The following is a 14,937-nucleotide window of genomic DNA, read 5'->3' as shown; positions in this document are numbered from 1 at the left end:
TACCTGAAATATAGTTAATATTGTTGACTCAATTTACTGGACCGTTAACTTCTCCCCATTTTGTAGTGTAGCTTTGTCATTAATAGCATTTGGAAAATTCAGAGATAAGCAGACTGTAAAGAGAAGAGGAACGCACTCTTTCATATGATATGCAACAACTCCGAGTTCATTGTAAACAAGTGGATCCGAAGGGCATATCGCCTTAGCTTGCATGAAAAACTGGACAAAGACAAGGGATCAAAGTAAATACAATATTTGCACAAAGATAAGTCATATAAATTGAAGATGTCAGACAGCATTTTCTAACTTTACCTGGTCCGCAAGCTTGTAGCTGTGAGTTCGCATATACTCCATTCCAATGTACAGAGTTGGCAAATGACACCTGGAACAAGATAATATCAAGATTCAACCTGTAAAAAACAATTTGTGACGTAATAAGAACACTTCTACATTGCTTGAGGGCTAAGAATGACTCATTTTAGACACAAGTTATACATTTACAGTCACTAGTTTTAAAGAAAACAAGAGTAACTTGATTACCCTGGAAATAGCCTAGCAGCAGTACGATAGGCAGACATGGCTTGGTCACCCTCCTCTTGGGAAGCAAAGGAATTACCATAACCTATCCAAGCTGGTGAGAATGAGCCATCTATACTCGTAGCTTTACTGCAAAACCATATTAGAATAAATGGGGTTCAGGTCAGACACATGCACCTACCACTAGAGTTGATCAAGACTGCATCATGGCATTACCTAAAGTACCGCCGAGCTTCAGCATACTTTTTGATACAATAGTAGTAACAACCCACCGCAAACCATGACAACGCCCTACAAAACCACGCATGAGTATTTATACCACAGAGCATCAAGCAAAGGAATTATGAAACTTTGACTCATACACAAAAATGTGAAATCAATTTCACATGTTCAACGAGACCAAGTACATAAAACATATTCCACCAAAAAAAATGCTCTTGAAGTTGATTCATGGTCTTGACAAGCTGAACCATAAACAGGTTAACTATCCTAGCTAGGATTGGGATAAAATCATAAGAACTATATTGACATGCTCACCCACTGGCCATATAGCTTGAGAAAATAAATTTCATACTCACTTTGAAGGGTAGTCTTTTACCAAATTGCACGCCATTAGATAGAGCTCATTTGAATTACCAAGTTCCATGGCAGCGGCCAAATGTACCAAGGTACACTTCAAATGAAAAGGATCTTTTTCAAGGAGTCTGTCAAATAAGACCAAAAGAGAATCACATTGCTAGAATCATTCAAGTTTCATATAGCTCAAAATTTAGCATCAGCAGTAATATACAACTTACGCAGAGGTTAGTTCGAAACACTTCTGATATTCACAGCATTGATGGTAGTACTCAGCTTTACAGGCCAACAGATCAGTGTTATTAGCCAATGTGATCATCGATGATCCAGAGACACTACCACTTTCGTTCTCAAGCTTCTTGAACTTAGCATCTATCGTGCTCTGTATGTCATACTGGACATGAAGAACTAGTAAGTACCAAGAAGAAAAAGGAAAGATACTTGCCAAAAGAAATTAGCAGAATAGAGAATCAGCAAGCAAATTCCAAATATAAGTGCCACATAACTATTGACACATATCGGATCAACACTGTACAACATAGAGATGTTTACCTTTTTTATCAAGCATAAATAGAAAGACGAGAGCCATCCGTCTTCTGGACTAAATTGCAGTGAAGAAAGCAGACTCGATTCTGAGTTTTATGTAATTAAAGTCTCAGTTAACTTCCAGTCATGTAAACGACTTCACCATGAAACAAATAAGACGATAAAATGAAGAAAAATGAAAAACTATAACTCACCTTCTTCAGATGTAAGCATATGGCTTTCAATAAGGCATTCCAAAGCCTGAAAGGATAGATTACAGAAATCACATCCATGTACCAGTTTTCTGATAACTACAGGAGCTACATCAGGTTTTTTACTACTATAAAGTGATGAAGAGAATTTTATCTTCCCACATTAGCTTTGCAACTTCCATGGTAACTAAAAATAACATGCAGCAATTGACTAGGGCGCTAGTAGTACCTCATAGCACAGAGGATCAGCCTTAATAGCAGCTTTGTACCTGCAAACTCAACCGAAAGGTCCGAAACTAATGAGTTAAATGGATATGGAGTTCAAGATTCCCACACACCACTCAATCATGATAGATGGATCAGCCAGATTACACACAAGATCCTAATATTTCCTACTAGCAGTTCAGTGAAACTTATATACATGCTCAGATCAATAAGATCGGTCTCTCAAAATCATGAAAATGCAAATGATCCGCTGAACAAGAAAGATAAGTGAAAGAAGGCTCACTGACCATTGTCGAGCCTGAGAACGGTTTTGTAACGCTCCATATGCTTTCCCTCTTAAGAAGCATATTGCCGAAGAAATCTGCAAAAGAAAACCCCCCATATATCAGTGCAGGTACTTGCAAAACCTTCAACCTCAGATGGTATAGTGGAGAAACAGTATATAGTAGTCAGACCACTTAATTGCCTAAACCATCTAAAGTCGTCTACATAATACTACCTGCAGTACATCTAGAACAGAGTAAAATAATACATTTGAACAGAGTAAAAAAAAAAATCTAACTTACATTAATCTCTCGGTCCGCTGCATCTTTATCAAAATCTATGACGTTACCATCTTTGGCATCATAGACAATTCCATCTTCATCAACCTTAGCATCACCAAGCATCAAGAGACACTGATCCCATTCCTTCAATTCCTCCTGAAGACACACACACAGAATTTACCAGATAAACCCTAAAACCCTAGATTTAAGCGAAACAATCTGAAATTCAAAATCCCATCCCACGAGAAATAGATAATTAGAAAGAAGAAGAAGGGAGAAATCGGAATTACGAGGCACTTGGCGGCGAGGTAACGGAATCGGAGATCCCGGAGGACAATCTTAGAGGCGTTGAGAAGGTGAAAGGCGCGTCGGTAATGGCGACCGAGAAAAAGAGCTTGAGCTTGCATATAAATGTCAGCTGGGTCATTGGTGAGAGCCGCTACTTTGTCGGCGAAGAAGATGGCCGACGAGTACAAATGCTTACTTACGCAGTCACGAACCACGCCGCGGATCTTCTCAATTTCTTCTTCCCTCATAGTTTCCTCGCCTCTCGACTTCTTCTAGACGAAATCCACAATCAGCAAAGATCTAAGCAAAAATCTCAACAAAACAAAACAATCGGAAAATTTTGTTAACTCCGCAAAAAGTGTTTGCACGACAGAGGCGGGACAATCGCAAGATCCTCCGGCGGGAGTGTAAAATATTTTACCCCCCCTAACCTTCCATGACTATAGGCCCATTATGCTGCAACCTAAAGCCCATTAACATAGTTGTGAAACGTAACAAGCCCTGTAATTTAAAATATTGGGACCCACAGCGCCGCGAGTCAATTGTTCTATTAATTTAGCAACTCTCCATTGCGCTACCCTACCTATAATCGATTCTCTCTACTGAGGATTTCGCTTCTATTTGATAATTGCGGTTATGGAGGATGAAGACGGTGGGAAACGTGTTCGTGCCAAAGGCTACGGTGAAGTTGATTGGATAAGCGATTTGCCAGATTGTTTGATATGTCAGGTACTCTTGTGTCTCCCAACGAAAGATGTAGTTAAGACTAGTGTGTTATCCAGTAGATGGAGAAATCTCTGGAAGTATGTACCTGGATTGAACTTCGGTTATCGTGATTTCCAAACCCGCAGCACATTCCCGATTGGCTACAGCGCATTCTTGAGTTTTGTCGACCGTTTTCTAGGTTTTAATAGTCAGTCGTGCTTACAAAGTTTTAGGTTAAAGTGCGAATTTGATGGTTATGGTGAGCCTGGAGATGCTTTTGTTAGGCGGTGGATCAACAGTGTTGTTAGATGGAAAGTGAAATATCTCTATATTTCTGACGATTCTTGTCATGTCATGATGCCTCCAACCATTTACACTTGTGAGAGCTTAGTAAGCTTGACGCTCTCTGGACTAACCTTGCCTAGTCCCAAGTTTGTTTCTTTACCTTCTCTCAAAGTTCTCAGTCTAGGAATTATGATGTTCGCTGACGACGATTTGGCTTTAGAAACGCTCATCTCACGTTGCCCAGTTCTTGAAAAGCTTATATATAGAGAGGAATTTTTGTGATAATATTGAAGTTTTACGAGTGTGTTCTCAATCCCTATTGAGCTTAATTCACTCATGTTGCAGACGGTTCCGAGGAACTTGTTGAAGATTTAGTAGTTATAGTTGATGCTCCTAGGCTTAAGTTTCTGAATCTCAGTGATTGTCGAGTTGCAAGTTTCGTATTAAAAAAATCCGAGTTCCCTTGTAAAGGCCGATATCGGTACCGAGTTCAACCTGTCTTTTGGAAAGAAGTTCGATCCAGATGATCTGTAAAAAAGAAATATGATTCGTAATTTTCTTGTTGCCATCTCTAATGTCAAAGATTTGATCATTGCATCTAATACTCTTATGGTAACCTATGTTGAATTTGCTATTTGAACGTTTTTAGACTTTATGTTACAAGTTTATCTTGATACATCATTTTTGTTTGTTTCTTTGTCTAGGTCATTTATGATTACTCATTAAGTTCTACAGTTACAGGTGGGAAATGTTGCCAATCTTTCTTGAGAGCTGCCCAAATCTACAATCTCTTGTCATGGTAAGGATGTCTCTGCTGAACCATGAACTTCCTCTCTTAAGATGCAAATGGTGAAAGTAATCAATCATATATTGAACTCGGTTAAATGGTGCTACTTGCAGGGATCTACTAATTATCAGGGGAAGGAGGGAATTAATATCTTGTCTGAACCTCGGCGTGTCCTATCATCTCTCAAGTATGTCAAGATAGAAAGGCCACTGAAAGGGGAGGCGCTGGAGATGAAACTAGTGAGTTACTTCCTTGAGAACTCAGCAACTCTTACGAAACTAACCTTACGCTTGGATGATTCCAGAAAGATAGAAGAATCTGTCATCTTCAAAGAACTCCTTACCATTCCAAGACTCTCTAGCGAATGCCAAGTTGTTTTTGGCTGATCTCCATTGTTCTCAACGATGAACATACAAGATTTGTCTTTGAGTACTCTATTAATGTGAACTCTGTGTAATTTAACTTCTTTTGACTCAAACATGATTTAGCTCAATAATATTTCAGACGTTTTGAGTAGAGAAATAACAATAAGATGCTACAGTTGAACCAATAATGTAAAAAGATTTTCGTGTAAGAAGACCCAAGGAGTAAAGTTTCTGAAACTCTTTACCAATAAAGCTGAAAGATAGTTAGATGAAACTAAACTATAAATTCCTGGCCAATAAGAGTCTATCTCTATTTGTTTAGGAGCTTTTAAGCTATACATGCATGAATAGTGAGTGAAAACTTCTAGGCTCTAGAAAGAGCTTTACAAACCGAAGACACCTAGCTCGCTTGCTTTTTCTTTTTCGAAGGTTTCAAAATATTGATATATGATTGTCACTGCAAGAAGGATTCCAGTGCCGGACCCAATAGCTCCCATTAAATCAGCCAAGACAGTGAGTGCACCAATGCATACACCGCCAAAAGCTGCAGCCGTGGGAATGTATCGATTCAGTTGCTTTTGAAGATTTGAGTCTCGGTGACCAGGCATTACCATTTGCTGTTCCTGAAACAAATCAACACAAATTTATGAGTTGTAGTCATGCAAAAGACCAAAGATAATAATTGTATCAGCAACTTTGCTTAGGACAAGGTTGATCCAACAAACACAGACATACTCTTAGTTGTCTGGCGGCATCTTTGGCTGATGAACCGGAGACCTCAATCCAGGTTTTAGAGAACAACGCACACGCGCCTAACATGAACACAAGGTAGAACAGAGCGTGGAAAGGATGAGTTGCCATCTCAGCTAAGCTGCAAAACAGAAACACACAAAAAAATTCAGATGAAGTTAACCAAAAGGTGGACAACGTACAGATAAAGAAAGGAACCAAAGAACTAAAATATACCTTGAAGGGGCGGTTATGTAGTACGCAATACCACCAACAGGGATAGACTGCCCGCTGTATTCTGACTCCTTCCACATACCGATAAAGTTCACCAAAACGTTTCCACCAAACTTTCTGTATAGTAGCTACAGAAACACATTCACAATACTTTAAGTTAACAACTTCCATATATATTTTAATTTAGCTCAGAATTAAGGATTTTTGTATAGACTGCTACCTGAGAGATGAAGTAGATGTTGGAGACAAGAGCTGACTGCAAGATGATAGGCATGTTCGAGGTGTAGAACAACTTGATAGGATAAGAGCCTTGCTGTCCACGATTATTCTTTGATCTCACAGGTAAAACAACACGAAAGCCTTGAAAGTAAACCACAATCAGAAAGATCAAGACTGTGGCAAGCAGATTTGTCACGTTCGGGAGGTTCTGTCTGAAAAACGCTTCACGGAGTGCGCTGACTTTATCTGTTCGAGTGATGAGAAGGTGGAACAGAGCAATAGCAGCTCCTTCAAATTGAGCTCCACGTCCACTGTTGATGGTTGTAGGACTGAACGCTTTCCAGATAATGCTCTCACTACAAAAGTGTTTTCATCAACATTAAAATATGGACATTAAGGTTTTAACCGAGAAAGCTTGAGCTAGACGTTAGAGTTAAACTCACCAGATATTAGTAGCAATGAAAAGGGAAATTCCAGAACCGAGGCCATAACCTTTCTGGAGAAGCTCATCTAGACAAAGGACGATAATGGAAGCAAAACAGAGCTGAACAATGATAAGCATAGCATTCCCAACTCCTAGCTCCCCAACACTACCATACATCCCTGAGAGAACATATGCAACTGCTTGGCCAACCGCGATGAGGAGTCCTAACAGCTTCTGTGCACCGTTCCTATAACCAAAAAACATAACCCTATTGGTCTCTGAATCTTTAAAGACTTTGATATGAATGAAACACATATATAAGGGTACAGTAGACTTACAAGAGTGCACGGTCTTCACGGACATTGTTATCGATTTCTATGATCTTAGAACCAGAAAGAAGCTGTATAACCATTCCGGATGTAACGATTGGTGTGATACCAAGCTCCATAACCGTACCTCGGCTTGAAGCAAGAATGACACGCATCCAATAGAATGGATCCGCGCCTGTAGTGGAATGGATTCCATAAAGTGGCAACTGACTACAGACCAGGAAGATGAAGAGAGAGATGACAGTGTATATGACTCTCTCTCTAAACGGGATCTTTCTTTCAGGAGATTGGACTTCTGGTAAGAATGCAAGGAATGGTCTCACAAGATGAATCACTCTGAAACCTCCTCCTGCCATCTTCTTGTCAAGTGATTTATCTTTAAGAAACTCTGAAACAAAAAGCAATTAACTAACATCAATAATAGAAAAAACGATTCACTATAACCTAATAATCCCTAAGCTTCAATCAAAGGAATTCAAAAAAGAAAAAATTAAGGCAAGATTCAACTTCAAAAAAATATCACAACATGCACCTATATACGAAGTTAGGTATCGAAGTCTAGTACATAGGAAAAGAATTAGATACCCTTATCCGATTCCAGAGAACGTACGTTTCTAATAGAAAAGAAAAAGTATAGAGGAGAACCTTAGAAAAACAGAAATATAAGTTGGAATCTTGCTGAGAGCTATTGTTAAACAAAAAGATAGGGCTCTAGATATGGGGCTATTTATATAACAAACAGAGTTCGAAACCTGAACTGATTTGACATTCCTTTTCCTACTTGGAATTTGCTTGGATTTTTTTTCTATTACAAAATTGTACGTTCTGATGATTTTAAACTTTTGATTTTGTTTAATTTAATTATTATGTAACTAATTTAATTAGTAGGAAAAGAGGAAGTTAATGTTTAAGGGAATATGTTATTTTTTTTAAAAAGCATTAAAATGATATATTATTAAAAGTTGCTTAATTATCTTCAGATTAATATAAATCCAAGCTTTTTTGGTAACAGAAACTTCTGGATCCGAAATGCTATAATTTTAATTTGCCGCCCAAGCAAAACTAGTGGCTGAGAAGAGCCGTATAAAGGAGCTGGTTCCATGCGTCGGGGACTCCGGGGAGGCACCAATGGCTGCAGTCATTTAAGCGACTGCCTCCACCTGCGTAGATGGAAGGGTGAGCGTCCTTCCTCAGCTCCGTCATAGCCGTCAAATCAAGGAGCTCCACCGGTTTAGCCATCCCTCCGATCACTCTTCTCACTATCGCTTCACCTATGTTATGTCCGGGGTAATTACTTGATCCTTTCAGCGGTTCCGTCTCGCCCAAGCAAGTCTTCCCCGGTTTACCCCATTCACTCCCGCTTCAAGAATTAACCAGAAACAAAGAATCGTTAATTAATTAATCAGTTGATATATAATTACTAGAGGAAGATAGATCGAGATTAACTTTAAATGAACGGGAGAGACGCCTTGATAGAAAACCCTAGTTTTTGAAGGATCAATGTTGTGATCAATCCACTTAGCCCAAGTTGTCAATGCAATCTTGAAAGCCTCCATTCTATTCATCTCTTTCACTATTTGGTCTCCCGTTTGAAAATAGTCCCATCTACCATCATCAACAACATCAACATTAATGGATTATATGATACATATGGTGTAGATAAATAAGCTCATGCATAAGATCGTTGGTTACGTTTTGGCACGCCCGGTGTGAGACCACCAGTGGAATGTGTTAAAGATGGCAACATCTGCTCCCAACCATTGATTGCCCGAGCTGATCGAATCTAGTTTCAGAATCAGTCCCCTTGTTTTGTCCGCTACCAGATCTACTAGGAACCCATTTTTCAGGAAATTTACAGATATTCCATATTCCTGTAATTAATTGTAACACATATCAAAAATGAAATTGGTCATATATAGTCTATTAACCGAAGCCGATAACCAGGAATAAACCATTTGAGCTACGTACGTACCGGAATGGTGAAAGTAGAGAGGCGGCGCTGGTTATAGTCGAAGGTATACGTAGCGTTAGGAACGGCCGCGTGAAGCATGCAACTCATAGAGACCCACATATTGTTGCTTAGTGAATCTCCCACAAAAAGTATTTTCTTTCCTTTGAATCTCGTTAAGAAATCTTGTCCGTCGAATCTGCCACATCATATCCCCCACGTAAATTTCAGACGTTTTACTTGATTCTGACAAAGTAATTTTGCTATATGCATGTATTTTTTTTGGTCAAACTCATAGTAGTGATATGCTAGCTAATCAATTTCTAATGCAAATTCATAATTTTCGTTGAATATTAATATGCAATGATTAAAAGCGTCATAAATTGCTAACTGTATACTGAATAGTCATACAATTACAAAAAAAAACAAAAAAAAACTAGTTATTACATTAAATAAATGTAAGATTAGCATCACATTTCATTAGTACTTGAGATTTTCCACAAATTAATTTATAGATATGAAATGAATGCGAATCTCGAAGATCACAATTCTCCATAATTTCAATTATATGCTCCTTGATATTGATATTGAACGAGACAATGTAATCATTTAATCGTGATCAAGCGAAAGAAAAAAAAATCTTTTAAACATTTTGATTTGTATTGACAGAAGTGAAACTGTGAAAGTTAATATATCACCTTGGGATATCGCATCCGGAGGGTTGCCATCGGTAATGAAGGTAGTTCCTGTCCGGCCGACCAAGTTTCTGGCAATCCAATCCGATGAATGGACATGTCGATGTTCCATAAAGAGGATTAGAGGTATAGTCATATATCCAACGTCCTTCGTAAATGTTACACTTTGATGCGTTATTGTAAACATCATTGGTATTATATGCTAGGACATCATAATCTGATAAATCAACAAGAAAAATAAGAAGAATGAAAAAGAGGACTTGATGGAAATTCATTCTTTTTTGTTTTTTGCAACTACAGCTAGTAGAAGAGACGATGTAACATGATTTTTATGGTCATCAAATTGTTGCATTTATAGGTATTAATATATAAAACACGTATTCGAATGCGTGTCTACGTAGTCAAATATCTATGATTTAATTAGGGGAAGTAATAAAAACCTTTTATAGGATATAATCTATATAGTCAAGCAAAAAATCTCTTCTTTTTTGGTTAATTCTGCTATAACATAACTCTGATCTAGAGAATAATTTTCAAATATAAAATCGACATTTGAAAAATGTGATAAGATAAATTGAAAAAATCTATTACTAGAGAAGAAAATCAGTGTTATCAACACATATTGGGACTTTATTTTTGTTTAGAGCCTATAAGTAAGATTATATTTCGTACACTTAATTTCACACATTTTGGAGTCTTTCAAATGTTGGTGACATCTTGCATTCTTGCATAACATTGTTATGATAACAATTAGATAATAATACTTTACATAATTAGATTTAATTTACTGAATAAATAGATTATGCACTTGGTTCTCAAATGGATCATATGGTTATTGATATTTTCATTTTTTTTGTTTAACATCAAATAAATATATGATACCATCTGATATATTTTTTAAAAAAATCTTCTAAAACAAAAAATCAACAAAAATAATATTAATATCATCCATATAGTTTTAATTCACGATTTTCATCATCCAAATACTTTTTAATTGTAAGTTTTAAAATACAATTGAAAAGTAGGATAAACACTCATAAATAGAAAGCTTTTTGCTGGGTGTAAGATCATCTCCAATGTACATCTCTATTTTTTTCTCTAGTAACTTTAAAATAGATCATTCTTTTACTACAATATATTACTTTATTTTCGACTTTAAAATAGAGTTAGTGTAAAAAAAATAGAAGTGAGAATAAAATTGCTCTATATATAGTCCTATCATTTTCTCTATTTTAGAGTAAAATATAGAGCAGGGTTGGAGCAAATGTTGCTCTATAATAGAGTTTTAACTCTAAAATAGAGAGGGGTCGGAGATGCGTAAGGTAATAATAATAAAATGAAATGAATAGGGTGAAAGTCAATAATTTTCATAATCACACGTGGCAGAATATTAGTGGATAGCATGTAGCCATCTATCAGTTATACGTACGTGCATTGACCACGACCTAAAGATTTGTTTGTCTTCCATGTGATAATTATTAGCTCATAGTATATGGATCATGGATGGATACACTTTCGTCATCCAGCTTCCTCTGTGAATTACAACTGAAGAAGGACTGAAGACGAACAAAATCAAGCCCATGTCAGATTATGAAATCTGTGTAGCCGTTATAAACAGAGGCACCAGCTCTGTCACCTGCAATGAAGCGCTCAATGTTGACTGATAGCGATGATAATGCTATAAAACAATAACATAATTTTGCTTCGTTGACTATGAGTTTCTGACAGTGTTAACATGAACCGTCTGATTGATTATAAACCACTCAAACCGGGGTTTACGTTTGCTATTAAACCGGGAATTAGGTTGGGAAACAAGCAACGACAGTTAAAAAAAAAAAAGGCAGTGTGATCATATATTCATATGATTCAATCTCAAAAATAATACTAGGACGAGAAGATAACGGTCGGGGACAGATAAACGAATATTATATAAGCTGTGTTTCAACTTTGAGCATTACATGCATGGGAAGGAGTACAATTGAAATAAAACTGGAGCAACATATCATCAAGAACGGTTTTGGTTCCACCGGTTTTGAAAATGTACAGGTGGGTTGGAGTTACCTGGTGCTTGAGTTTCCAAGAGTGAGTTCGAGATCATCCGAACCACTCTCCTCGTGTATCCTCTCTCCTTCCCATGCTTTCACTAACCCGTCTGTGTTACTCCCGAACGCAAACTCTGGAGGAGCCACGGCTTCAGACATTGGAACATCAGCTGTGTGGTCAGCACCAGGAGGAATAGCAGGGGAGCAAGTCCCGCTTTGACCTGGTGTCCACATCCTTGACCCGCCTCCGCCTCCAGCAGCAGAGGCTGCTTCTTCTTTGAATCCAAACGGGTTTTGTGAGACGAGGCTAAACGTTGGCGAAGCTGGAACGCTTTGTGCTAGTTGAATCCCTGAGAACCATTCAGAGTCCGGGATGATTTGTCGGGTGGGACTTGGCGGTGTTGAAGAGACAAAGAAGGAGTTGTTGAGTTGTTGCCAGTCGGGGTTCATTCTTGGGGTACGAGCAGTAGGAGAGCTTAAAGGAGGGGTAACAGGAGCGCTTATGGATCCCCCAGGGATGTAGAGGTAATTAGGGAGTCTTGATGACGAAGAAGCTGATGAGGATGATGTTGTTGAGAGGTGTTTCAGCCATGGGATGAGTGATTGGCCGTCTCCAGAGGTAAGATTAGCAAATGAGGATGATGCTGGACTCATGAAGTTGGAAGAGACTGGACTAGGATTATAAGAGGCACACGGACTTGGCTGATAAGAAGAGCAAGGACTAGCGGTTGCTGAACCGCCACCTATCTCCATACGCTCTACAGGTCTACTAGATCCCTGAAATAAATAAATAAAGATCACACAAACATGATCAGTGGCTGATAAATGATATCTTGAATGTGAAACCTAGCTGAAACAGCCAGTAAGTTTCAAATAAACAAATAGTAGTAAATACTCTGTTTCTAAGAATCAATCAGGTCAATGATTCCTGAACCGACAGATTATCATTGGACTCGGCAATCGAAAATTAGAGTCAAAAGACTGGAGACATAAAAGCAAAAGTGCCCACTTGCTTTCCCAAAAAAATCTACAGATCAAAACGTACACTTTGAACTCTGTGCAAAATTTTACTAATCAGTTTTATTGAGATCTATGCTATGCTACTTTGCTTTTCCCTTTTTTATTTTTGTTTGGTGGGGGATGGTATCATCTGAGAATAGACTGAACACACAAGTGAATCAGTTACACACACATCATGAAACAGAGAAAGAGAGAGAAAGAAAAGCATCTTCTTTTTTAGAGAAACGCATAATAATAAAAAAGGTCACAGAGAAAGAATCCAACATTTGACTAAACAAACGCTCCTCTATAACGCTAGCTAACCTACGCACATGAGGTATCATCATGAAACACGCTAGCATTCCGGCCACCGGGAAAGACTCCGGCGCATGTTAGAATGTTCTTGTGCACCCAAATTTTTAGAATTTTCAAAGTTTCTTCAAAAGCATAAAGATGAAAAAAGAATAAAAAAAATGAGATCCGGATTGGAGAAAAAAAAACGAACCTTGCGGTAAGTGGTGCCATCAGGCTCGACGATCCAACCAGCTTCGTTGCAGAGTGCTTTAAGAACTTCGTTGTTATCGCAATGCTTAGGAAGCTCGTAGTTACCGTACATTCTCAATCCGGTGAAAATCTTAGCTGCGATTGCTCTCCGTCTTCTCTCTCTCCTCTTGTTGTTTTCTCTCTCCCTCCATGTCGGCATTCTCGTCCCCGACGTCATCTTCCTTCCTCCTCTGTTTCTTTTAACGATACAGATCAAAGAGACAATTCGCAGCGAAACTCAAACTTATTCAACCTCAGAATCTTCGATGAAGCAATATATATAGCAGATCTGCGTGCACCAACACTTCCCAATCTCCGATCAGCTTAAGATTATATATGCAATTTGGCTTCTCCGTCGGAGATAAAATGCTCTCACGGATAAAAAAAACTCCGACGGCGAGAAACTTGAGGGAAGCAAAACTCTTGGAAATAGTTGCAGTAACTTTGTTAGCTTCACCTTCTTCAAATTGAGTGTAGTTGAGAGAAAAAAAACACAGGTGATTTCAGATGAAAGCGGCGGATCAAGATGCTCGGAGAATTCGATAAAGGTGAGTTTTCAGGTGATCGGAGGAGGAAGATAAAAAAAACCCGGGAATAGAAGAAGAAGATGAAGGGAGCTTTAAGCTAATCATGAACTCTCTCTCTCTCGTGCCAGAGAGAAGAGAAGAGGAGAGTTATTTACTTTCATTAGTGAAAACAAATAATTTTTTCAAAGTACCATCTTTACCCAAGATTTGACCCTATATTTACGAAGATTACCACTACATGAGGTCACGCATGTCCTCCGGACCTAGCACGTGGGAGCTTCTACCTTTACCCCTCGATTCGGCCTTTATTTACCAGTTTTGCCATACATCCATTACCACGTGCAAGAGGTAGCGTTTACCCTTAAAACGTGATCGGATTAACGAGAATGCCACGAGACCGTTTTAGCTGACCTTTTTTGGGAAGTTTCGTTTTCACGTGATGGTGCGTCCCCGGCGTGACCCTGTAGGACCCATTAACTGTTTTTTTTTTTCGCGTAGGCACCACTCGCCGCACCGGTGGCTCGATTGGCCTACGTGGCCGCCGCGTCTGTTTTGCCACCCACGTTGTCTCTCTTCTTAATCAGAACCTTCTCTCTCTCTCTCTTCAAACTGGTCGTTTTAATGCTTGCTGTTTCTTTCCAACATCATTACCATTTTAGCAGAAGTGCGACAGAACAGAACTGGGCAGATCATCGGCGTTACAGACATCACACTAATAACGGTCTTTTACATTATTAAAAACAACAAATTATATACATTTTAGATTAGTTCCGACCAAAAAAAATACTATATTTAGATATTCGATTATTTTAGCTTTTTTGATTTTCACTTAATTTTGATTATACTGATAAGACACATTTCAACATACGTTATTGCGGCGGGGTTGCTATATATCCGAAACGGTAAAATATTTAAAAAGGCAAGTTCTCTAGTTTTCGAACTTAAATAATTTGTAGAATATCTCTCAGCTTCAGAAAATTAAATTAAGCTAATAAGTAAATAACTGATTACCACTGCGGTATGCGGATCTAAACCGGAACTTAAGAATTGTGAACCGGATTCTGAGATGAATTTTCCCGGCGGAAGTCACAACCGCTTAGCTAAGAGCCTCAAGGTTTCCAAGGAGGATTGAATCTTCTCGGAAAGAGCTACGTAGAGGCATCTCTGAGCAGTTTCGTCTAGCTCCTGGCCAGCAGAA

General features: G+C 38.4%; 5 protein-coding genes and 1 pseudogene across 7 annotated transcripts in view; 1 reads left to right on the top strand and 5 right to left on the bottom strand.

The window, feature by feature from the left end:
* LOC104754015 (anaphase-promoting complex subunit 6-like) lies at window positions 25-3,321 on the bottom strand. Of its 2 annotated transcripts, none has more exons than XM_019237485.1 (12): window positions 2,911-3,321; window positions 2,642-2,776; window positions 2,363-2,436; window positions 2,080-2,119; window positions 1,854-1,899; window positions 1,666-1,745; window positions 1,335-1,507; window positions 1,116-1,241; window positions 754-828; window positions 541-666; window positions 313-382; window positions 25-219 (listed from the first exon to the last, which is right to left on the bottom strand). In XM_019237485.1, the coding sequence occupies exons 1-12, from the start codon at window positions 3,154-3,156 to the stop codon at window positions 34-36; spliced, it is 1,377 nt and encodes a 458-aa protein (XP_019093030.1). In that variant the 5' UTR covers window positions 3,157-3,321; the 3' UTR covers window positions 25-33. The 2 variants fall into 2 exon arrangements, with proteins under 2 accessions (XP_019093030.1, XP_019093031.1); XM_019237486.1 differs by having other exon boundaries at window positions 128-219; window positions 313-410.
* LOC104754014 lies at window positions 3,525-5,082 on the top strand (annotated as a pseudogene).
* On the bottom strand, window positions 5,434-7,632 carry LOC104752300 (protein transport protein Sec61 subunit alpha-like). The gene is made up of 6 exons (XM_010474405.2): window positions 6,995-7,632; window positions 6,676-6,903; window positions 6,234-6,588; window positions 6,017-6,141; window positions 5,786-5,921; window positions 5,434-5,673 (listed from the first exon to the last, which is right to left on the bottom strand). The coding sequence occupies exons 1-6, from the start codon at window positions 7,339-7,341 to the stop codon at window positions 5,434-5,436; spliced, it is 1,431 nt and encodes a 476-aa protein (XP_010472707.1). The 5' UTR covers window positions 7,342-7,632.
* LOC104752299 (protein trichome birefringence-like 42) lies at window positions 7,983-9,913 on the bottom strand. The gene is made up of 5 exons (XM_010474404.1): window positions 9,632-9,913; window positions 8,958-9,132; window positions 8,678-8,856; window positions 8,432-8,590; window positions 7,983-8,345 (listed from the first exon to the last, which is right to left on the bottom strand). The coding sequence occupies exons 1-5, from the start codon at window positions 9,901-9,903 to the stop codon at window positions 8,048-8,050; spliced, it is 1,083 nt and encodes a 360-aa protein (XP_010472706.1). The 5' UTR covers window positions 9,904-9,913; the 3' UTR covers window positions 7,983-8,047.
* On the bottom strand, window positions 11,538-13,884 carry LOC104752298 (BES1/BZR1 homolog protein 4-like). The gene is made up of 2 exons (XM_010474403.2): window positions 13,175-13,884; window positions 11,538-12,447 (listed from the first exon to the last, which is right to left on the bottom strand). The coding sequence occupies exons 1-2, from the start codon at window positions 13,388-13,390 to the stop codon at window positions 11,686-11,688; spliced, it is 978 nt and encodes a 325-aa protein (XP_010472705.1). The 5' UTR covers window positions 13,391-13,884; the 3' UTR covers window positions 11,538-11,685.
* The window catches only part of LOC104752297 (N-acylphosphatidylethanolamine synthase-like), a 5,227-nt gene continuing 4,920 nt past the window's right edge, over window positions 14,631-14,937 (bottom strand). The window contains exon 8 of one of the 2 annotated variants that reach the window (XM_010474401.2): window positions 14,631-14,901. In XM_010474401.2, coding sequence (XP_010472703.1) covers window positions 14,826-14,901 — 76 coding nt within the window. In that variant the 3' untranslated portion in view covers window positions 14,631-14,825. The remainder of the gene's footprint in view (window positions 14,902-14,937) is intronic. The other variant, XM_019237610.1, reaches the window with a different exon arrangement.

The sequence above is a fragment of the Camelina sativa genome, chromosome 16, assembly GCF_000633955.1.
Source record: "Camelina sativa cultivar DH55 chromosome 16, Cs, whole genome shotgun sequence".
NCBI classification, from domain to species: domain Eukaryota; kingdom Viridiplantae; phylum Streptophyta; class Magnoliopsida; order Brassicales; family Brassicaceae; genus Camelina; species Camelina sativa.
This window is presented reverse-complemented; position numbering and strand designations above follow the sequence as displayed.